Source organism: Halichoeres trimaculatus, unplaced genomic scaffold (genome assembly GCF_033239565.1).
Source record: "Halichoeres trimaculatus isolate MK-OKI-2021-1 unplaced genomic scaffold, fHalTri1.1 fHalTri1_scaffold_3, whole genome shotgun sequence".
In the NCBI taxonomy this organism is placed as follows: Eukaryota; Metazoa; Chordata; class Actinopteri; order Labriformes; family Labridae; genus Halichoeres; species Halichoeres trimaculatus.
Genome location: NW_027437181.1, coordinates 37,112,219 through 37,136,782, shown reverse-complemented (window position 1 = coordinate 37,136,782; position 24,564 = coordinate 37,112,219). Strand labels below are relative to the sequence as shown.

At 42.6% G+C, this 24,564-nt stretch overlaps 1 protein-coding gene across 2 annotated transcripts; it reads left to right on the top strand.

Moving 5' to 3' along the window:
* Positions 1-478: 478 nt before the first annotated feature.
* LOC141788166 (plakophilin-3-like) lies at positions 479-24,136 on the top strand. Of its 2 annotated transcripts, none has more exons than XM_074667020.1 (13): positions 479-1,226; positions 8,077-8,165; positions 8,805-9,394; positions 9,598-9,721; positions 10,885-11,089; positions 11,296-11,455; positions 14,280-14,388; positions 15,043-15,207; positions 16,226-16,405; positions 17,044-17,197; positions 18,960-19,155; positions 19,384-19,471; positions 22,425-24,136. In XM_074667020.1, the coding sequence occupies exons 1-13, from the start codon at positions 1,025-1,027 to the stop codon at positions 22,464-22,466; spliced, it is 2,304 nt and encodes a 767-aa protein (XP_074523121.1). In that variant the 5' UTR covers positions 479-1,024; the 3' UTR covers positions 22,467-24,136. The 2 variants fall into 2 exon arrangements, with proteins under 2 accessions (XP_074523121.1, XP_074523120.1); XM_074667019.1 differs by having other exon boundaries at positions 9,595-9,721.
* The last annotated feature ends 428 nt before the right edge of the window (positions 24,137-24,564 follow it).

Sequence of the window (24,564 nt, the reverse complement as noted above, 5' to 3'; positions counted from 1 at the left end):
CACACAGAAAGGCCCACCTGCCTTTGAACCGGTGACCTTCTTGCTGTGAGGCTGCAGCGCAAACTTTTGCGCAGCCCTGCCATGAAACCATCCTGACATATTTCCCACATATCGCCCCCTGATGGGATCAGAAGCAGAGTTTGCTGATGTTTACACAGCACGAAACACTGCAGAAAACTGACCACTGATCATCTGGGACTAGACACCTGAGGGACAGGTGAGCTTTGGTTTCATCAGTCTGTGATGATGGTAGGAGGAGGTCTGAGCTCGCGGAGGGACTTGTTTCCATCCATACTCTGATAAGCATGTCAGAGCTGCTGGATCTTGACCATTCTCACAGAATCGCATGTGGCTGTCTTTGAAAAGGTGTGGACTCTTCTGGTCATCCTCACGGACGTGTTGAGGGGTAAAAGTTTCACGGTGCTAATAAAACTGCTCCTTTGCCGCCTGGGATAAAACACTGATCTCATAATGAAGCTAGAAGTCTAGTACCACATCTGGAAACCAGCCAGACCGTCAGACCGTCCGCGGTGAGAGCAGGAAACAACAGGCCCACACTTCACACCGACACAAACATGCCCACGGACAGCTCAGAAACTGAAGGACATATTTCTCTGCTGAGGCAAAGGGGAGGGGGAGCAGCTCTGACCGGGACAGACCAGAGGCCAAGTCCCGCCCCCTGATAGTCTGCAGCGGACTGAGCTCCATTTCGTAGCGGACTTTAAAACAATAGACCCCTCACCGGACGAGCCGCACCCGCCTCGGGATTCTCGGTGCCCTGTGATTATCGTCTCTCTCCGGGCTTCGGCTGTGACTTTTGTCTCCTCTCCGGGGTTCGGCTGTGACTTTTGTCTCCTCTCCGGGGTTCGGCTGTGACTTTTGTCTCCTCTCCGGGGTTCGGCTGTGACTTTTGTCTCCTCTCCGGGGTTCGGCTGTGACTTTTGTCTCCTCTCCGGGGTTCGGCTGTGACTTTTGTCTCCTCTCCGGGGTTCGGTCCTGGTTCTGTCTGTCCGCTGCTGTCAGGATGAGCATAGCCGTGGCAGAGGGCTGTTTTCTGTCTGCCCTGCAGCCAAACTCCTCCTGCACCACTTATGTTGTTCCCTCCGACGGCCCATGTGCGGACCCGGGGGCCAAAGCCAGGAGGGTCCGGGAGCAGGTCCGCATGAGGCTGGCGGAGAAGAGGTCCTCCTCCCTGCCCAGACTGAACGACTCGGTGGGATCAACAGGTGAGCCACAGCCCGTTAACCGGCGGGTAGACGCACTGAAATATGACTGTACTACACTTAGAGGTCAATAACTTGTCAATAAGTTGCTGTAACCTGGAGGAATACAAACTACAGTATGACAGGACCGATCCAATAAACCACTACAGACAGGCTGTGGGCAGCAGGCAACAAGGGGGACAGCTGAAGTCCTGGATGGAGGCCTACAGAGTCCTTTTAAAAACATGGAGACCAAGTTAGTCAGGACGAAGGGCCGAGAGCTCCACAGACTGTTAAGTAGTGTTTTTCCCTGTGAATAAAGCCCACACGCTGCTGCCAGGTCCATTAATGTCTCCACACAGAGCAGAAAGATTTACAGGTCCACCAGGACAAAGACACTGGTGAGGGTAGACCAGACAGGCCCCAATGTCTCCTGTACACAGGCCTGAGTGTGTCCATTTCAAAGACTGTCTCTGAAAGGGTGTAAACAGCTGTCCAGAGCTGGGCACTTGGCAGCTCTAAGGTTTTTATTCTTGTTTTGGAGTCAGAGGTTTCATATCAAACTGAATCCAATGTTTCTAACTGTCCAAAACCATTACTCTTTAACAATGTTTCCCAATAACGCCTCTGATCTGTTAACTCTCAAACACAGGTGTGAACTTACTCATAGCAGAAAGTGTGATGTGGACCTCTGAAAATCCTGTGCTGAATTTTAAGCTTTAGAGTGAAACCATAGGAGTCAGTGATGAATTAAAGCCAGACTCCTGTTACGTACTGTGATGAGCATGGTGGGAGTACCAGGTCCAGATTCCAGTCTTAGTCCCAGAGCAGAGAGATAAGACACTATCAGTCTGAAATAGCAGAACAGTCCAGTCACCAGTGCTCCAATGTTGATAGGGGTTTAATTACACTCTGTGTTATCAAAGTATGAATTACTCCCTCACACACATACACTGTTTAACTCACAGACACATTTCTTTAAGCCACCAGACCTTTTTTTTTTAGTCATTTCCTGTTTTTCTTCCGCTCTGTGTTTGAGAGAAAGACGGGATGTTGTTGATTTTATCCACATTTTCCACTCAGGACTGATTTCTTTCGGTTAACTTCATCATTAAAAACATTTGTCTTCTTCTTCTTCTTCTTCTTCTTCTTCCTCTCTCTGTGAAGTTCCTACTGACAGTCCTCTCCCCGCTGAGATGATCTCTGTTTAGCTGTTCATGTTTTTCTACCTCTCTCTTTCCCTCCACTCCTCTTTCTGTTAGTCTTTGAATCCAGTGCTCTGTGAACAGAGCGTCTTTAGCAGGAACCATTAGAGCTGGGCTCTGCAGCCTTCCTGTAGTGACTCCCTTTGGCCTTAAAACAAACCAAAAAAACCCCATCAAAATAGATAATAGGGACTTTTTGATTTATTCATATTTATTTTGTTTTGTACAGTTATCCTGTAGTTCAAAGTGATACGTTTTATCATCTGTTTATCACTGAATAAAAAAAAAAAAGTTCAAATAATTTGTCAACTAGAATGTGCGCATGATATGTGGTGAAATATTAGCAAACAATAAAAAATGGAAGACAGTGAAAGATGTTTTCAGAACAGTTAGAATGTGCTGAAAAGTACCAAACTATAGAGGAACTAAATAGACCAAAGATCAGCTGATTGCCTGATCAGAGGGTGACACTATTGGTTTCCACTTTTTCCACTACGTTCCAACTTTGAGTGTACTGATTTGTACTGATTTGAGTGTTTTCATAAACTTTAAGCTGTAATCATTATGATTAAAATAAATAAAGGCTAAAACACATTGCCTGGCCAAAAAAAAGTTGCCCCCTGGTCTTAACCAAGCAAATAGGTACAAGTCTCCTATTGGATAATTACTACTTGGCAGATTATCTTTCAGCTGGCAACAAGTTATTTAACCCCAACTGGTGAATGAGTTGCTTCTCATTTCTTTAACAACCACATAGAGAGACACATCCCCTGGTCCTGAAAAAGATGTTAGTCTGTTTGAGAAGAGTCATATCAGTGTAGTGCTGCACGATTTGGGGAAAAGGTGCAATATGCGATTAGATGGACAATATTGGGATAGCGATTGTGCTTGCGATTTAATAAAAAAAGTTGTGTCATGATGAGTCTACAGACTAACTTGGTTATCATGAAAAAAAATCTGAATTGCATGTGCTGACATTGCGATTGCGAGAACCTCTTTTGCGATTACATAATTGCATGTGCTGACATTGCGATTGCGATAATCGTGCAGCTCTAAATCAGTGGCATGCATCAAGCAGAGAAAACATCCAAGAAGATTTTAGAAGGATAGTGGGGACCCATCTTCTTCCAGGAAGAAATGTGCCCGATAAAAAATTCTCAGTGATTGTGATTGGCGATCACTTAAACATTTGTGAAATCAAATGAAAGAAAATCAGTAGACAGTGGCACCTGCAATGGGGGGCCAAGGGGGGGCATGGCCACATGGTCACCCTGACAATTTTGCTGCCCCCCCCCCACCTATCGCCAGTTGTATGCATTATATTCTTCTTACTGATACAGATAGGCGTCATTTTATCCCCGCCACACGCAAATCTTTCATGTATTAGCCACTGTAACCACGATTATTTTCAGTAGTATAGAAAAATATGACGTTCCTGAATGCACTATCTGCCACTCTGATACTCGCTCAGACAGCAGCAGCAGAGCTCAGCGTGTTTGTTTCCAGTCGCAGAGATTCTGGAAATTTGCCCAGTGGTAAGTAAGTCATGTAAAACATGTTTTTATTCAACAACAGGGCAAAAAGTTTGTTTTTTAGTAAACTGTGGCGGCTGACTTGCCTGCAGTGTTTCCTGGCGGCGTTGGTGTCATTATCTAGCTAACTGTAGGCTGCTGTAGTGTTAGCTCAAAATCCATTATCAGTTACTGTGCTGTGCTATGTTACTTCACAGACAATGAAAAGAAAAACTCCACGGACATCTCTTCTCATTTCAATAAGAAGGTTAGCTCAGGAGAGACACAGCCAACAGATGAGCAGCAGCAGCGAGTTTTGGAGGAGGAGGAGGAGGAGGAGGAGGAGGAGGAGGAGGAGAAACAGACAGGGACAGAGAGAGTGTGAGAGAGAGTGCAGTGAGGAAGAAGAGCCAGCAGCTTCAGGACAGGACTCAGCTAGAGCAGGTAGTCAATCTGTTCCTGGACCAACAGGTGAGGTTATACTGAAGTGTTCCTTCAAATGAAAAGGATGGCTAAAGAGTAAGGTTATCTGAATTAAAGCCTGGTTATAGCGTGGTATGATCATAGACATGATTACTTCAAGTCTTCTGATTCATTACTAATGATGGTTGAGTTTGAATACAGATGTAATTGACAATGACTATAGACAGGGGTGGCGACTATTATTAGACATTTAATCAAAATCATTCATGGAAAAGAATAACCTCTTTTGGCATGTTTCCCCCTAGATATCTCCCAGTCAAGAGCAGAGGGGCCCAAACAACCACATCCAAAGCTCTTCCCTCGAACCCTTCAGGGGGATAGAAGACGGGCCTTAATGAAGGAGTGGTACAGCACTCACAAATGGCTCGAGTATTCGCAGAGTAAAGACTCTGCCTACTGTTATGCCTGCCGGCACTTTAGTCTCCCCTCCACAGGTGGCTCAGTATTTACACCTGAAGAGGGATTCAAAAATTGGAAAAAGGCAACCTACAAAGATGGGGGACCTAGATCTTAAGTTTGTTGGCCTTCTTGTGACATTCACCAAGATTTTTGGAGAGATCAAACATCTCTCAGATATTTTACAGTCCCCAAAACTCAATTTGAGCTCAGCTGTTACTCTTGTAAATGCTCTTGTTGATACATTGGATAGTTAAAGAGATGGCTCTCTCTTTAATGATATTTGGGAAAGTACTGTGACCTTTACTGAACAATGCAACATAAGGATTGCACCTCAAGGCCGTCAGGTCACACTGAGTGCTCAGCTTGAAGAGCACAACATGTACACTCCAATAGTTCAGAGACAAGTCAGCACAGATAAGGCAGGTTCATTCATTCCTGTCATTGATGTGCTTCTCTCTGAGGTGATGAGAAGACTTTCTAAAGACTGTCACGTCATAATGCAGGGGATACAAGCCTTAAATCATTGCAGTCCCACATGTTGTATGAAAAATGTAGTGTTTCCATTTGCCTCCCAATACAACTGTAACACAGAGGATCTAGAATATGAGATCCCTCAGCTTAAACGAATTCTTGAGAGGAAGAAAACACGTGGCTTTGAAACACCAGCCAGTTTAATAGAGCTCACAGTCTTCTTTGAGCCATGTAGGGAAGCGTTCCACGGGATGTTCAAAATGTGCAAAATTGCACTTGCATTACCCATGAGCACTGTGTCATGTGAGCGCAGTTTTTCTGTACTAGAGCTGATCAAAAATGTCGTGAGAAATACAATGAGTGACGAGCGATTGAGCAACTTGGGGTGTTGAGTGTAGAGTCAATAAGGGCCAAGGTCATCAATCTTGATGACATTGTGGATGTTTTTGCCAAAAGACACAACAGGCAACTCAAACTGCACTGAATGCAATGTAGTCTGATTCAGGAGGGATTTGTAAAGGTTGTCACTAACTGCTGTGAAATGTACATCATACATGATGGTGCTTTTTTGTTGTATTTATTTATTTTTTTTTCATTTTTTGACACAGCCTAACATATTTGTTAAAAGAAAGATAGCAACAGGCAAATCAAGCTGTACTAAAAATAACTGGCACTATCTGTGGTGCTTCTTGACCTAAGTAGGTTTGTTCCTAGTAATTGTTGTTTCTTACAATGTACTCCCTCAAATCAAAGTTTTATGTCTGTCTTTTTAAAGAAAAAGGAGTTCTAGCCTTTTTTTGAAAAACAATGCTTTGAACTAAAACTTGTGTATAAAAAGACTGGATAGCTGTAACTAGTTACCACTAGTAACCTATAGCATTTTATGCACATCAAATAATCAGTAACAGTGGTTGTGAAATAAGACACCAGAGTTAGCAGTTGATTCTCTCATTCCCATTGTTTTAGACTCGTCAATACACCACAACAGCATAATGGGATTCCTGAAATTTATCTATGGCTTTTGGTTTTGGTGTGCTACCCCAAGATTCTCAGTGGCCCCATATGGCCACCCCTATGAAAAAATTCTGGAGGCGGCACTACTGGTAGAACTCAGGGCTGTGCTTAGAAGGTATGTGGTCTGATGAGTTCGGATTGACCCTGTTCCAGAGTGATGGGCCATCAGGGTAAGAAGAGAGGCAGATAAAATCACCCATCATGCCTAGTGCCTACTGTCCAAGCCTGTGGGGGCAGTCTATGATCTGGGGTTGCTGCAGTTGGTCAGGTCTAGGTTCAGCAACAGTCTGTGCTCAAAGAATGAGGTCAGCTGACTACCTGAATATACTGAATGACCAGGTTAGTCCATCAATTGATATTTGCTTCCCTGATGGCACGGCAATATTCCAAGATGACAGTGGCTGTTTTCCAAATCACATATACTGCCTATGAATGTAGTATGTAGTAGGCACTGTATACTGCCTACTGCCTTTGCATGTGGTGTGTAGTATAACAGTTCTGTTGTGTCTTTTTGTAGTATTCTACTCTGGTTTTAAGTTTCGGGAGGCGGAGGTACAGCTAATGACTTTTTTTTAACCTTTATTAAAAATGTAAAAAACAAACTTTGGGTCAACGTGACATTTTTGTTATTTTGTTAATCCTACCACAGCAGAAACATCATATTTTTTTAATCTTACACCAAAAGTTATATTGTTCATTTAAAAAGATCTGGAAGGGATTGGCTTTTTATTTCTTACAGCTGATGGAAAATCTGCTTCCATGTAATATGGTTAAAAAAAGGTAATTATCAGTTTGTATGGACTTAAATTAATTTGTGGAAGTTAACACATCTTTTTTCAACTAGAAGTGGCAAGATGTACTGTTCTTTCTTTCTCATCACTTCACATCTACCTCACAGACTGTATAACATCAGTGTTGTTGTGTCGTAGTTTTAATGCTGACTCATTCCAGCAGAAGGCGGTAATTTACTGAAACCTGCCACCTGCATTGACCAAAAGTGTTAGGGCCACATTGTGGGAAAAAGTATGCCAGGTAGACTGGTCCGTTGCATACTGAGAAATTTTCCTTGATCATAGGACGTCCAGGGATTTTTTGGCATACTGCATATTTTGTGAGTTTTTGCATACTGCCTACTACAGACTAAAATTTGGCCAAAATAGTTGGCATTACTAGTGTAGTAGGCAGTTTTGAAAACAGCCAATGCCAGGATTCATCGGGCTCAAATTGTAAAAGAGTGGTTCAGGGAGCATGAGACATCATTTTCACACATGGATTAGCCACCACAGAGTCCAGACATTAACCCCATTAAGAATCTTTGGGATGTGCTGGAGAAGGCTTTGCACAGAGGTCAGATTCTACTATCATCAATGCAAGGTCTTGGTGAAAAATGAATGCAACACTGGATGGAAATCTTGTGACATTGCAGAAGCTTACTGAAACAATGCCACAGCGAATGTGTGCCGTAATCAGAGCTAAAGCCCGTCCAACCAAATAATAGAGAGTGTGACCTTTTTTATGGTGGCGACTTTTTTAGGGGAGGGCAGGCAGTGTATTTCTCTGTGTGTGTTCTGAACCTATACAATTTAAGAGTTTCAGTTTTTTTGAGTTGAACTACCGAGAAAAATCATCTTTTACCTTGTGTCCTCATTCATGGCTCTGCACCGGGAGCAGGTAGAATCCATCAGTAAAAAACCAGGGCACTGCTCTAACAGGGCTGAAGATCATTCACAGCCCACCAAGGGACAAAGACGATGACGATTCATCACGTTTTCCTCTCTTCTTTTTCTCCAGACAGCAGCCACCCCGAGTGGAAGAGTTTGAGTCATAACCTTGGTTTCAGCTCCAGCTCCATGACATACACACCGAGCCGTGTGATGGCTGTAAGTACCTCCTCTCAGTCCGGTCAGTCCTACATCACTGAAATCATTCACACAAAGCCCGTACCTGTTTGCAGACTCAAGCTTTTTTAGTGTCTCTGCAGCATCTCTAAATCTGAATCTCATATGAATCCCTGAGTTTGTTTATTTTATGAGTTCATAAAAAACGTCACAAGGTACACTTTGGCTGAAAGAATAGACTTTGACTGCATTTACAATCATACATACTCCCTTTGCTGACCTTTTTTAAACATATCTTCTCTTCTTGATCAGTGAAACGTCTTGGGTTTGGTTCACTGCTGCCTCTTACCAAGTCAAAGCAGAACCAATCCAGGATGTCAAATGTCTTTGATGTTATTATTGTACCGTAATGTTCATTGCACATCTGTAAAATCACGTTTGTTCTTGGTGTCTTATTTTGTATTCACAACTTTCAAACTTTCTGTGGCTTCATCTGACACCTCTTTGGTTAACTCTCTGACTCCCCTGGGCTTCTGACAAACACAGGTATATAACATGGGTCTGCTCTGTTTCTGTGAGCGTAAGCATGGCTTTTTTTTACAAAGTCAATCGGGAGTTACAAACTGGAGAGATATGCCTCAGACCTCCTTTCTGTTTCTTTCCTCTCCACTGACCCTTCAGGTTCCCACAGTGAGCCATCAGTCGTCTGGTTTCTCCTCTTACTCTGCTGTGGAAACCAGCTCCCATGTAAGAAGTAAAAGAAGCAACGTGATCCAGTGCAGTCAGACGTACCAGCCACGCAGCTCTAACAGACGCTCCAAGTCGCTGTGCCAGGAGGACGAGCGGGCGATTCCTCTGACCGTGCTGGTTCCTCCAGAAACCGTATCCCTCCCAACCACTGCAAACTCCCCTGGCCCCTTGAAGCGCTGCCTCAGTGGGACACTGGCTAGAGAGGAGATCCCTCATCAGTACATCTACAAAGGCCCGTCCCATCGCACCATCAGCCGGATTACCAACCGACAGCAGCACTGCCAACAGCAAAGCTCAGGCCATGAGGGCTGGGTGGGGACTGGAAGGAGGGTCCCCACTGTGGGCGACTGCTGGGGGACACAGTGGCAGCAGCACGTATCCAGGAATGAGCATGCCCTCGAGACGGGGCAGTACCAAGCCAGCCTACATAGGGCTGCCTCCCTGAGAAGTGTGAAGAGCGTGGGGAAAGGACTGGACGTCCTGGACAGAGAGTCACTCCAGAGCAACAATCCACTTCAAGAGTGAGGCCAAATATTCAACATGTCTCCTTCAGTCACTGGCTTCATCATTTCAAGCTTTTAGAGAGAAATTAATGACATGCAAAGTGTATTTACTCTGTGTGTGTGTGTGTGTGTGTGTGTGTGTGTGTGTGTGTGTGTGTGTGTGTGTGTGTGTGTGTGTGTGTGTGTGTGTGTGTGTGTGTGTGTGTGATTCCCTGCAGCAGTATCCAGAGTCTGGATATGGCCACAGCAGTCAGATATCTCTCTGAGTCAGATACTGCTCTGCAAGTAGTTGGAGCTGCATACATACAACACCACTGTTACCATAGCAGCAGTGCTAAAGATCAGGTAACTTAAGTTCCCTCTTGTTTTGTTTGGTCAACTTCTTTGAAAATTTGTCTTCATTACTGAATCCCAACTTACATTTTTGATGCTCAGTCTTAGGGGTGGAATGGTTTACAAAATCCATGGTTCAATTCTTATCACGGTTTCAGTCCGGTTTGGTGTTTCTTGTTGTTTTCAACACCTTTATTTTTACCATAAATTCTAATAATCCACCATTAACAGATGATCTTAGATCAATTACTTCATGTATAGTCATGAAAAACCTGAAAGAATGAGGCTGTTTCCCATTTCAAAACCATTAAAACTGAGTGAAACATTGCTAGTTACAACATGCCATCTCCTCAGTAAGAGAAGTCACGATTGGCTGTCTCAAAAGTCACTAAAAGCCACTAAATGATGCTGCGGTCTAATTTGCATAATAATAAATTTGCATGTAATTGTCATGGATCTTTAGGAGAGAGAAATAATGTGGGAGAAACAGAAAGCAGGTAAAACACAACTTCATAAATATATTTAGAACTAAAAAAATTAACTTTCTTCTGTCAATCCATTTTTATGTCCTAATATCAACCCTTCTCCTTTATCTGGGCTGGGGACTGGCAGAAGTGACCATGCAGTGGTCTGCTCTTGTGCAGCAGTAGGAGGCTGCTATGAGTGAGGAGGACTGTCTGTTTGTGTGTTGGATAGGGGAAGGACTCACACACTGACCACTGAGGAGACCAAAACACGCTTTAACCTCAGACTCTCCAAACTCCAGAAAATTCACTAGAACTGTCGCTTTTAAAAAATCTCTCCAGAGGGGTCTGGAAAGTCATTAAATGTAGCGGAAAAGTCTCTAAGTTTGCAACACTCAGTCGTGGTTTTATCCTCCACTTTCTTACTGCCGTCATCAGAGCTCATACTGAATCTAGAGCGCTCTGTGATGGCAGAATACCACAATGCCACAGGTGCACCCTCTCGCCTCATGTTGCGTATGAGCAGAGCTACACACTTACTTCAAACTGAGTAGTAAAATGAAGAAAAAAGAAAAACACAGACCGAACAAAAACCGAGCCGTTTGGATTTTTTACATAAATTGTTCCATCCCTACTTATTCTACGATCTGTGAATCTCAAGTATTTCAATATGCCAGTGTTTTCAGTGCCCCTCCCCCCTCTCTCTCTCAGGTCCGTGCTTTGCATGGTATCCCAGCTCTAGTTCAGCTGTTTTCCAGTGACAACCAGGAAGTCCAGCGTTATGCCACTGGTGCCATGCAGAACCTCATCTATGAGAACACAGACAACAAGTCAGCGCTTGTCACTGCAGGAGGTGTGATGCATCTGGTTAACATCCTAAATCAAAGTGACGAGGAGCTACGAAAGACTGTCACAGGTAGTGATTTCATTCTAAGATTCGTTGTGAAGTGTTAAAGGCCTGTGAGGACTTTCATATGATGTCTTGAAGTAGTCTCACTTTTGTGTTTCTGCTTGTTCATTATCCACAATTTAAACAGAGATAGCCAGACAGTTGTCTCAGAGCCTTGACCCTGATGCCCTGACCTCACAGATCAGCAGAGTAAACGCTCCTTGTGTCTGTAGGTGTGCTGTGGAATCTGTCGTCCAAAGATAATTTAAAGGAGAAGCTCTCCAAAGAAGCTCTGACAGAGCTGACAGAGAAAATCCTGATCCCTCTGTGCAGCAGCATCCCGCTGAGCCCACCTGAGAGAGACATCTTTAACAACACGACTGGCTGCCTCAGGTTGGTCCACACAAGACCCCAATCCAAAAACCAGACCAAAAGCACCTCATCTGTCAGTTTTGATTATCAGTTCAAATACTTTTTTTGTTCTACAAAACTATTTAGTGTTTTTACAACAGATTGAATTCACTCAGCTTCCTTCCTGACAGTTATCACACACACACACACACACACACCTTTATATATACAGCGTTCTTTGTATGTATATATATATATTTAGGTGTATGTGAGAATATAGTACATACACCTATGAGCCACTTTATTAGGTTCGCCTGTTCAGCTCCTCATTAACTCTAATATCAGCCAGTCACATGGCAGCGCCTCATAGGATGTACACGGTGAAGACGATGTGCTGGAGTTAAACCTGAGCATCAGATTGAAGAAGAAATTATTGTCTTAAACAGGAAAATTTGTTGCCACTGTTTGTACAGAGGCAAAATACACACACACACATAAGGGCTGAGTGATATGACGCTTCACTCATATCATGATATTTTTAGGCCATGTCCTTGGCCTTGAGACGCTGCTTTGATGCATTAAATCGAACCAGAATGGCCACAATCGATATGTATATAAATCTCTGTTATATATACTACACTCACATGTACATATAAGTGTAGTATGTAGTAGGCGCTGCGATCTGCCTACTACTTAAGCATGTAGTATGTAGTCTGGCTGTTCTGTTGGTTCTGTTCTGTAGTATGTTCCTCTGGTTTTCAGTTTACAGATAGTGGAGCAACAGCTAATTATATTTTGCCTTTATTATAAATGTACTAAACAAACTATGGGTTGGTCTTAACATTTAGTTGTTTTGTTAATCATATCACAGCAGAATCATCATATTTGATTCTTAAACCTCAAGTTATAACTTTTATCAAAATGAATCTGGAAGGGATTTTTAATCTTTACAGCTGATGGAAAAACCTCTTCCATATAATACATGTGGTTTGTAAAAAGGTAATTAGTGGTTTATCTGTGTTAAGGTTTGTAAACAATTGAAATTGGACCCAAACGCAACTTAGAGACAGAGAAGCCGTTAAAGTGAATTTTACTGTTGGGCAGGGGAAGAGGCCCAGGGGGGTCAATCAACTAGGGTGAACTGTGTGGCTTGAGGCGAATGTCCGTCGATAGAGTGTGGCAGAGGGTGGGCAGTTGTTAGGAGGCTCATGGAGACTCTGGAAAAGGGAAAACAGAGGAAAATGAGTCTTAGGGGATCTAAAAACTAGAAACTTGCAAAATCTCAGAAAAATTCTCAGCGAGTTGACCATATACCAACGCAGGAGCTGGTATAATCTGGCACTGGCTCCCTCTCACAGCAGAGCTTAAGTGCAGCGTGGTGATTGTGGTGATCAGGAACAGGTGTGAGTGCAGGAGAGAGCCAGTGCAGCAGGGACCTGCCCACCACTCTGTGAGGGAGACAGAAAACTCCACAAAAACAGCCTCCAGAGGTTAAAACAGGAACCAAAAAGAGCAATCACCACAATCTGGGCTTTAATGAATTTGAAGCAGTAAACACATACTGATTGAACAGCGATCGAGCTGATCACAGACAGCCATTTTACTAAGCCACAGTTCAGAGAAGGCCGACAGAGAGTAAACAGCGGAGCACTGTAAAGTGAAGACAAGCTGAAATGTAAGACACATTTTTTTTAATTTAATGAGTGACTATAAGTTGTGTTTTGTAACTTTTTCCTGTTGTTTTATGTGTTCAACCTTAATTAATAATTTATAATCAACAGTTAATAAAAAACGTACCTAATCTTCCAAGCATTTTCATGTGAAAGGCTTATTCTATGCAAGTTGATGTATTGTATCCCAAAGAACGTTTTGAATCATCTCTTCCACTTTTAGTTTACGCTTCATCTCTTCCCATTAAGCTTTTAATAAGCTAATTAGTTCTATGTTTTGAGATGACTGATTTGAAAGTGATTTGAGTCAAATGTGAAAGGTGCTGTGTTGTATACAGCACAAATGCATCAAGCCATGCAAGAAAAGGCAAAACAGGGTTAAGGTAATATGTAGCTGGTTTGGCAAAAGAAATATAAATAACCTGCAAAATAACCTCCAATGTGGGCCGTCTGATATCAGCTCCGTCAGCCACGTCCGTGAACAGCACGATGCCACTCTGCCCTCCGGCAGCCCCTCTGCTGCTGGGCTAGCACGGCTAGCTCGTCCATCCCACTGGAGATAGATTCCACGTTCCCAACAACGATGGATGGAAGGACAGGTCCACGTCGTCACCTCCCAGCTCACACCCGAGAACCAGCACGTCGTCCTCACCTACTCCTCCTCACCTTGAGGGAAATCATCAGGCCCTACACTAGTTAGCATTGACATGCTACAGGCTGCTAACAGCTAATTTCACATGTAAACAATGCAGCCATGTTTACATGTAGGATCTCCAGACAAACACAGGAGAAAGGTAGTAAAAATATCGCTGAAGCCACAAAAAGTTTGGTGTCCATGACCAACAATGAACCATACAAAGTAATGATCCACTCCAAATACAAAGATGACGAAAAAGAGACAAAAAAATTACAAGAAACAGACAAAGACGAGAGAGCTGCTGCAACAGGCAGCTACTTGGGCAGCGCCTAGCAACGGAAAAAAAAAAAAATCAATTTTATTATCCAATTTTAATCTATTGTACTGGCTCTTAGAAATACATATGAGAGTAAAAAGTGTGACGACAAGCCCTGGCGCTCCCTACATGTAAACAAGGAAGACATGATAAAGTTAAATATCTTAAAAATCATTGCAGTAAGAGCTTGATTGCATTGACTTTCTGAACCCAGTTGCTATGTCTTTATCTTTTTGCGCGCAGAAACTTGAGCTCAGTAAATGAAAGGACGAGGCAGAGGATGAGGGACATGCATGGTCTGGTGGACTCCCTGGTGTCCTACATCCAACAAGAGGAGAAGGCAGATGATAAGGTAACTGTGTTTGATTTTTAACTAAGAGGTGGTTATAACAAAAGAGCAGTTACACTGACAGCAGCTGTTAGCCTGTCTGAAACTGGACACACATACTGGAAGGAATGTTATCTAGATGACCAGAGTTGCTGTGCGGTCTGTCACCACCCTGATATACACCTTAGTGTGTTCAAGCCAAATGACAAACACTTGTGTTTAACTTTAAATGTGACTGTCACTTGTTTTTTAAGCCATTTCATAATTTACCATTTTTTACCCCATCAAGTTAATGAATTCCATCTTCTTTGATGGCAAGCCATTCCCATTCCTCAACACGACCTCCCCCCGAGCAGTGGGAGGGTGAAGGAGGCGTCTGACCTGAATGTAGAGCAACAGCTGACACCTGTGTGAGCTGCAGTGATGCTGCTGCTCGATTTCTTCATCCCAACAAGCCAACAGTTTTTGGCCTTTGTATTTCATGGCTGAGTCAGTGAGTTATTATGGTATAAAGAGGAAGTTAACTGAACAGAGGGCAGGTCAACGTTGGCCACCTACTGGAAAGAGTATGAGATGTAGCCAGGGCTGAATCTGGAGTTTGAAAAAAAAAAACAAAGATACTGGTTATTTGATTGTTTCACACTCCTGTGACTCCTCTGTCTCTGCTCTTGTGGTCAGGGCTTGGAAAATTCACTGTGCGTGATGAGGAATCTGTCTTACCAACTCTACATGGAACTGCCCATTTCAGTCCGGCTCCGTCTGGAGGGTCCAAAGACAGCCTCTGAGCCCAGAGGCAGCGAGGCCATCGGCTGCTTTTCTATGTACAGCAGAAAGAAAAACGAGGTGAATCTCCCCACCGCTCTTCATACTGTACAAAGCTGTGACCACGAACAGCGGCTGGTAAAGATGAGGGTGACTGCTGGAGGCTGACAGCTGTTTGAACCACGAAAAAGAATGGGTCTGAAGTGGTATTCCCTTTCTTTTGTCTGGCACTATGATCAAACAGGACACTTTAAAAGGACAAAGTTGCTGACTGAGTCGCACCAATGTTAGCAGAGACCTGAGTGAGCTGAGTGCTGGAGGGGACTTGTGATTGGCTACCCTTTAGAATAACACAGAATATGGATGCTGTCCAGCCCTCTACCCATTTGCAGAGAACATAATTTTTTTCATAGTCACACATGACCTTTACAACTACAATCTCTTTAAAACAAATCTTGTGATATACTGTATATTGTACAGTGTTGCATTTAATTTGCATAGTGTAAACTCAAAGCCTTTCTCGTCCCCTAAAGGTCTGGTTTTATTACGAATGTTTGAGAAGTCAGGACAGAATTTTCTAAAAAACTTCTTTAAACCAATTTTCTATGAATACCCGTTTTTATGAAATAATCAACTCCTCATCATCTTGTTATTTGTCTTCAAAACACAACACTTTGCTTGAATGCTCTCATTATGAGTCTTTTCACGAAGGAAATCTTCATAATTCTCTCCAGCATTTCCAAAATAAACTCCTGCTTTCCAGACCTCCTCAAACATCTGCTTGAATTGACTGCCCTCCTCCATCTGTCACAGTTTGAGACTCTGCATTTGGACAGCTTTGCAAGAACATTAGGACATAAATAGAAAGATAACTCCACGGTGCATCCATTAATATAACAGGAGGTGCTACTGTTATGGCAGGAAATCGAATGATAAAACGTTTTCAACCAACATTTTTAGAAATTCTAATTGCAACTGGATATCCCACAGGTTCATTATTTATGAATGAGACATCTTTACATGCCTGGATACGTCATGTAAGATATTATTTCATTTAAAAGATAAAGTTTGAACTCATGTTCTGTCTCTATATTTGCAGCAAAATCAGAGTCTGTCCATCCTGTCCGAGGTGTCTCGGCAGCCTAAGGGCTCTGAGTGGCTGTGGCACCCTAAGGTGGTGGTGCTTTACAGGCTGGTTCTAGAGAACAGCAACAGTATCTCAGTTACCCGTGAGGCCGCCATCGGAGCCTTGCAAAACATCACAGCAGGAGAGGCGCGGGTATGTATGTACGGGTAGTGACTGGTTTGTTCCTCTGGACTCTTTAGGCCCCTTTTCCACTAGCATGCCTCTCCCACTGGTACTATTCTTTGTCTAGTTTCCACTGGTCTGGTACCTCAGAAAACAAGCTAGTTTCAGTACCTACTCTGCTCTGGTTCCAAGCAAGCTGAGTCGATACTAAAAGATGACATCACCGTCTGCCGGCTACTGATAGGTCAGACAATGTCGTCATTGATGAGTCATCAGCACAACTCCCAAAGCAAGACAGGACATAAGAGGACGGGAGCCACCCGCCATTTTTAAACATCAGCTGTAAGGGTATTTCTTCTGGCTGCCTGCAGCCTTCTTCTGCTTTCTCCTTTCTTTCAGTTTGTGACAAAAAGCCACAGACCGAGCAGCAAGTTAACTATTGCCTCCAAGTCCTCCATTGTTTGCGATTGTTGTGTCGCGCTCAAAATGACGTGGACGCGGTGTCACCCAGCTGTTTTATGGCAACTCCACCCCCTGGTGGTCAAAGAACCGGGCTAGTGGAAAACCATCAGGAAACGAGTAGTTGGGCCGAGTAGAGTAGGGCCAAGGTGTGCTAGTGCAAAGGGCCATTTGTGTGAAGGACTCATGATGTCTGCCTCTCTGTGCAGTGGTCAGCCGTGCTGAGCTGTGTGCTGGTGGATCAAGAGAGGATGCTGCCCATCCTGCTAGATCTGCTGGACACCCACAGTGAGAACGAGCTGAGGCCTCTAACGGGTCTGCTGAGAAACCTGGCCAGACACTACCCCAACAAAGACCACTTGGGTAAGACTCAAAGGGTAGTCCATGGAGGTGTGTGTTCAACATTTAAAAACAAACTGAAGTGAACTTATTTCTGTCTTTCTTTTTGGAGGAAAAGCCCAAACATCAGAGACCTTGAGTAGACTTACTGAGTGATCTAAAAATAGTATCACCTTTATAAAGCTTCCTTTTCATAATCAGCAGTGAAAAAATGAGACTATCAGTGCTTAAACTGGTTATTTCTAAATGCTGTAAATGCTGCTGAGTCTGATCAGTCACCTGTTGTTTGTGTTTCAACTCCCAAAGAGCGTCACTGAAACCTAAAAAAGAAACACGTCCAGAGTAGCAACAACTCCTCACTGGGCTGGAAGAAGAGACCTTTTGCATCAGAGGCTGGAGGCAGAGTCAAAATGGCCTGAATTTAATTAGAAGTGTAAAATTACACTGTCTGCTTTATCTATTCAAAAGTTTTATAAAAAACCATCTATTTCCGTATTTACATCCAGTTTGAGCAGCAGTGGCCTCCCGTGACTGTAAATATGGTCTCAGCTTGATCAGGTGGTCGGCGGTGCCAATTTCCTTAATTTTGGGGGATCAGTAATCAGGTATTGGTGATCGGCCAATCCTTACATATGAAAGTGATCCTCCAGGAAGAACCAACAGCCAGCCTTTATTGCTCTGAGACCTAAAACTCAGGACATTTTATTGGTTGTTTAAGTTAAACTATAAACATTGTAATGTTTCACAGATATTTTTCAATGATTTTCAATAAAATAAGATTGGAACATTGAAGGTATATGCTGTCAGTTATATATTAAAAAAAAAAGACGGTATCGGCCAAAATCAGTATCGGCAGGTCATGCTCTTTAAAGATCGGTGATTGGTGATCAGGCAGAAAATTGTGATCGATGTACCCCCAGTCGTGGATTCACTCGCTCATATTAACCCCGTTGGATTGGTAATCCTCGTCCTCCTGTCAGGACAGAGTTGCCTTTTCAGCTTTTTCCTCTCCTGCTCTTGAAATCAGGGGAGTGTTTTCCTGCTTCGGATGAAGAAACTTTGAGCCCTGATATCACTCAGCTCCTCCTCTGACCATCAACAGATACATGATGACATGGGGCACGGTTTAGGTGACAGGGGAAAAATCAGGAACCTCTGCAGCATCTGAATGTATGTTAACATTTAAAACAGTCGGCAAAAAAAGATGCTGATTTTTTGACATGAATTGCAATGGGAATATAGCATAGTTTAATGTGTTTAGGTGTGTGAGTGATACCTGATGAATCTGAGATTTGTTCAGTGACCGTGTGGCTCTCTGTGGCCCTTGGCTGTGGAAACACTGGCTCGGATTGAACCACCTATGAGCTAGAACTAGAAGCAGAACCACTTGAGTGGAGCGGAGTTCTGTGTTAAGAAAGTCTCTCCACAGTGGGTTCAGTCTGAGGTAACCAGTGAGTCAGTTAGCACTGAGGTGTGAAATACTTGCTGATGGGCTCAGGGTTTGTCTTCAGTATGCGTCCATGCCAGCTGCCCTTTGGCACAGCTGTGAAGTCAGCCTTGTACATGTAGAATATTAAGATCAGAGAACCAAAGTTGGGATTTTACCTGACAGAGGCATTCAGAGGCGTGTGTAACATCAGTTTTTATGAACGGTTAATTTACCCACAGTGTGGGTGGGGATGGATCCCTGTTACTGTGGACATTTGGACTGATTCACCTGGTAAATGAGAATGAAACAACAGCAAGACTCTTCCCATAAGGTTGTCCTCTTTCTCTGTCCTCTAAGCCCGGATCATGGTCAGCGTTCTGGTTTCCAAGCTGCCCAGTGACGGCCTCCAAAAGCAGCCATCCAGTGAGGTGGTGGTCAACATCTGTGGAACCCTGAATCACCTGGTCACTGTCAGTTCTTTGGCAGCTCATGAAATCACTCACTTCAATGGTCTGCCTAAACTGGTGGGCATCAAGGTGTCCCATGACAGCAGGTAGGACTGAGTGTCTCTGTGAGCCTCAGGTGTCAGAGCAGCTCTTCCTTCAGGGGCACATGATCTACCAACCCCCCTTTGATTTATACAACTATTTGTGTTAATGTTTAGATTTTCTGTGTTCTGCTTTTTGATTTCTCATCAGATCAGAAGAGTCATGTCTAAAAGAAACATTTCATGGTCATAATCTGTCTGTCCTGACATATGTCTTGCTATGTTGTCTTTCAGCTATGGGAGTTTAAAGGCTGCTAAAGCAGCTTCAACTGTCCTCTGCAACATGTTCCAGTATAGCAAACTGCACAGAGACTACAAACTGGTGAGTGTTCATCTGCAGAAACAACACAGAACAGCCACTTAAATATTGCACGTATTATATGCATTTTATGGTTCTGCTAAAAAGTCAACCAGCTAGATTTTGAACCTTGTGTGTTTGGTGGCTTGATTTCGGATGAAGACAGAAGTTTAATGAGTTTTAAAAGTCGTGGCAAGAGGAAACAGAAGAGTTAACATTGCAGTGTTCCTGAGGTGATAGAAACAGAATGGAGGACTTCCTTCGCTTGCAGCTCAAAACACAAGTCCTCATAAAAAAGATCATTCAAAGGTTTTCTGTGGAAGGCTTCCCATGGTTTGATATGTTTCTGACATTTTTTATGATCAGGATTCTTTTTGCTGCAGGAATAATTACGATAGTTCAGATTTTGTTTTGTTGAGCTAAAGGAGGTTGTCTGCCACCCAGTATTTTATGTCTGTGACACTTATGAAGGTTCGGGGTGTTTTTCGGGTCACCAACTCTGATAGGGGGTATCAAACTGTGCACCATCATTTGGTATCTGAACAATGCTTCTGCTTGTCTCATGTCAAGTCCCCAGAGCCAGACTATGAACTGTGTTGTCCAGAAAAGAAGCCTGAGTATAACAGTGGCAGGATGTTAAACTTACTGACAAACAAAGACAGTTGGACTTTTCTTTTATATCACATTGAGGACTTTGTAATGAACCCAGCTGGGGAAGTCAAAGATCTCTGATATCAAAGAAAAAACAGTGACACAGCAACATCTCATTAGTGATTCTATAATTAGGGGAATGTTTCGGGTAAACAAAAAGTGAGAAAAAAAATCTGTACTATTTTGCTTTATATTCTATTTGTTTGCAAAGTATATACATGAAATGTACTAAATTCATTAATTGGCGAGCTTAAGCTCTAATTAATTCTTAAATATTTAATTTATAAAAAATGGTGCACTATTTTGTCAACTGTGTTATAGACAAAAGTTGCGACGATTTTTTCAACATAAATCTTTATTATTCTGAATTTAGAGTCATTCAACATTTCTGTGTCCGACTACGCTCCTTAGAAAGGTCCCTCATCATTTTGAAAATTTAAAAGAATTATGGCACAAAAACCTCATGTAACACAGCTGACAGGACAAGAAGAGAGAAAGCTGTCCCTACAGCACAACATTTTGACATTTCCACCATTTTTTGGCTGTTGTGATAACTGCAGACCTTGAATTTGCCACCACCATCACCTCATATTTCTGCACATTTTCTTCAGTTTGGTCTTTATAACATCTCTAGTAGGAACACTAGATGGACAATTAATGCGCCCCATGTACAGACAGTCATTCTGATGAAATATTGATGAAGAGGAGCTGAAAAATGCCACACTTTCTTCAAGGGTAACACCAAAAAGGATATGACCTCAATTGATCTGGGTCATGTGACTTTGGAGCAAACCATTGCTGATTTACAGGGTTTTTTCAATGGATAACAGATGACATGGATTACTCAGACACAGACAGAGTGAGTAATTTTATCTAAATTAATTATTTAAATAGTTTTTAAAACACCTTTTTCACGTATTAATGATTATTAAACAAATAATGCTGAAAATAATCACCACAAACATGTTTTCTAGTGTTAATTTTAAAGAGCAAACTTGACATTTGAGAAATCAGACAGCACAAAAACTGCAAATTCCAATACATGATTTGCATTATTTGCTGAATCAATGATGGAACCTGTTAACTTTCTGTATTAAATGAAAGTGAAATATCAGCTAAATGACCCACAGTAAAAATGGTCATTGCTACGAATGAATATTTAGTAAATTGGTAAGTTTACCCCATGGACATGAAGTTTACCCTTGATTATAGAACTACTCTTATACTGGGATATGAAAAAGAAAGAGATTAAATAATTTCTTGATGTATTTTGTTAAGGAATCTCTTTTTTACTTCATCAATGACGCAATTATAAAATAAATAATTTAAAGGAAAATCTCATAAATGCTGCAGGTAATACTGAGATCTTGACCAGGGACTTGAAACTGAATCCCCTTTGATTTGGTATTTGTGATGAATTACAGTCTTCATGCTCAGCTGAAATGTACTGTCAGGATTGTGTGATATACAGGTGATGGGAAGCATGTAAATGGAAAACAGTGTTAGGGCCTGGGACAGTACCCTGAGGGACCCCATGGAGCAAAGATGCTGCTGCTGACACAGAAACATCTGTAGTGCAAATAAGTCCTGAACCAATTTAAAATGGTATCAGTAACACCAGCCTGCTTCTCTAATCTGTCAAGAATAGGTCATGGTTGGTGGTATCAAAACCAGCAGACATCATTAAAACTGATGGCAAGAATATTCAGTTTCAAATAGTCACCTACCATCTGGATCATTGAAAACCTGAGTCGTCTGGGTGGATTCACCAATACTGTGTAAAAGTTTTTGACAGATCCTGTCCTGGTTGTCAGGGAGTCTGTCTCTAAAAATGTTTTTTTACCTGAGTGTGTGAAGGCCACAGGAGGACTTTCACTGTAGCTTTTTTGACTTGTTCATGGATATTTATTCTTCAAGCGATACAGCTCTGTGCTCAAACTGTAAGCCATCAACCTTTGTAGTAGAGAAACTACTCACATCGCCTCTCTGGAAGTTCACAGGTGGTATGGTGTGAATAAAACGTACTCCAACTGCTTCCTCACTGATCATGACCAGCACTGAGCCAGTTCCTGTGAGCTGACTCACTGGTATGTAGCTTCAATTAGCCCCTCACAAGCCCCAACCTCAGTGTCATTGCCTTTAGCTTTGGTACTCTATGAATGTCTCTCCTCTTGGTGGAAAGTAAGTTACGGCAGAGGGAGGAGACGGAGAGGGGGTTGTGTTGAGCCGAGTGTGAATCTTTAGATCTGATATCACCTTTTATAGAAATGTGTGTTCTCCTCCATAGTTTGTCCCTTTTCTTTATTTGCGTGTCTGTGTTTTTCAGAAAGGATTTGGCAGACGAGACCTCACTGATGTCACCCTCTGAGTGAAGCATGCTGTCTGATCCATGATCCCTGATCCAGGCCTCAGACCTCAGGATCACAGTTCCTGTTTGGGAGGAAAGAAAGAAGGAAATGGATTAGAGCTAACAAAACTGTAGTTTTATACTCGAAGTGCCTTTCATTTAGTGCCTTTCTTGCCTTATTCTGAGAGGTCAGACTGTGATAACTCAAAGTTAACATCCACATGCTTTCCTTTATGTAACTTACTAACACAGGTGGACTTCAGCTCACAGCTTCCTACCTACTACAGACCAGTCTTAGTTTAATGAAAGTATTAAATGAGCTCACTCTCCTGCTGTGGAGGAGAGGAAGCAGGTATGCACTGAGACAGCACGGAGAAAGACCTGAGTACTCTGCATCAATCAGGTCAGTGTGAACAGAAACATCATACACTATTAGGACTTCAGTATTTGGCCACACCTGTCAACTGTTGAATTCAGGTGTTTCAGTCAGACCTGTAGCTGTAAACACCCTGCAGCGCACAAAGCAAGGACTGATAACGACTTGTTTGGTGAGGAAGAACTTGAATGAGCTCTGGCCTGAACCCCATCAGGCACCTTTGGGATGAACTGGACCAGAGATGTTGAGCCAGGCATTCTGGTCCAACATCAGTGTCTGATCCCATGAATGCTGAACAGAAAGAATGGGCACAATCTCCCACAGAAACACTCCTGGACCTAATGGAAAGCCTTCCAAGCAGAGCTAACACTGGTATAACTCCACGTTAGAGCGGATGTCTCCGTAGTGTGTGTTGCCGTCTGGTCTTCAAGTGTCTGAATACTTTGGACCATGTAGTGCAGGGGTCTGCAACCTTTACTATCAAAAGAGCCATTTTGCCCCCTCCCCCATCAAAGAAATGTGGTCTGGAGCCACAAAACAACACAGCTTGTTAAGTGTAATATGTTTTATTCTTTGTCTATTTTTACCTGTTGTGCCAAAAGAAAACCCCAAACAGAAGTGAAGTGTGCATGTGAAGGTCTACTTTGAAATGAATCCAGCATTGAAACATGCAGACCCTGTTAGAGCCTGAAACGTAACAATGACCCGAAATGTGATAATTAAAAAAATGTTATAAATCCCAAAATGTAACAACTTTTTACATTTTAATTTTATAGCATGCTTTTCACTTCACTATGGGCTTAACACTTTTGTTACATTATTGACAAGTTGTTACATTTCAGGTTGTTGTTACGTTCTGAAAATGTCTTTCAATGTTACATTTTTTGTTTGCTAATTTCTCACCACATATTATAAATATATTTTAGTAGAGAAGTTATTAATTTTTTTTTCTAAATTCAACAATAAAGGTTTCACCTTGAACCCCGAGATAACTGCAACAAAACAAACAAAAACTAATTAAATAGTTGGTTTCTAATCGTTTCACCAACTGTCTGCCTCTCCATTGGTCCACACCGATCTGCAGGCAGCCAATCAGCACCTCACTATCATAGCTGAGCTGCTCACTCTGATCGGTTAACAGACAGTGAGGTCAAACTGAGAGGCTGTGGTCCATCCTGGGATGGTTTCTGTAGTTGCACTCCAAACCTTGCTCCAAAGACAGCTGGGACAGACCACTATAAAGGGCCTCACATATTGTCTGTTTTTTCTAACTGTTTAGTGTAAAATTCAAAGATATGAATAAAAAATATGTCAGCAGCACTAACTGGAAACAGGCTGTCACTGTGTTTGTTATTCGTGGTAGGAAAATGGAGATTTTCTGATATGACAACAAGATTTCAGGACATCCATCACGTTAGGCTGAAAGACAACAATAACAATCATGCTGACTGACGAGGGAAGAAAAGGTCTGCAGTGCTAAGTGAATGTCTAGCAGTACAGAATACAAGCTTTGACATGTGGCCAGTTGACCAGAGACCAGCCCAACCTGACACAGCCTGTCTAAACACTGACAGTTAGATACTCTGCACGTTTTGTCTTGTTTGTATCAAATATTTATCAGTCTAACTTTGACCTCTGCAGATTGGTAAACCAGATTAGTCAGCGTCACATAATACTGGCTGCTACAGGCACTTTCTGGCTTTGGTCACTAAATGGCAGTATTGAGCAATGATAGTGTTAATG

Coding starts and splice junctions, on each gene's coding strand:
- LOC141788166 (XM_074667019.1), top strand. CDS start 1,025: ATGAGCATAGCCGTGGCAGAGGGCTGTTTTCTGTCTGCCCTGCAGCCA. Junction 11,456..14,279: donor AACACGACTGGCTGCCTCAG/GTTGGTCCACAC, acceptor TTTTGCGCGCAG/AAACTTGAGCTCAGTAAATG. Junction 17,198..18,959: donor CCCCAACAAAGACCACTTGG/GTAAGACTCAAA, acceptor CTGTCCTCTAAG/CCCGGATCATGGTCAGCGTT.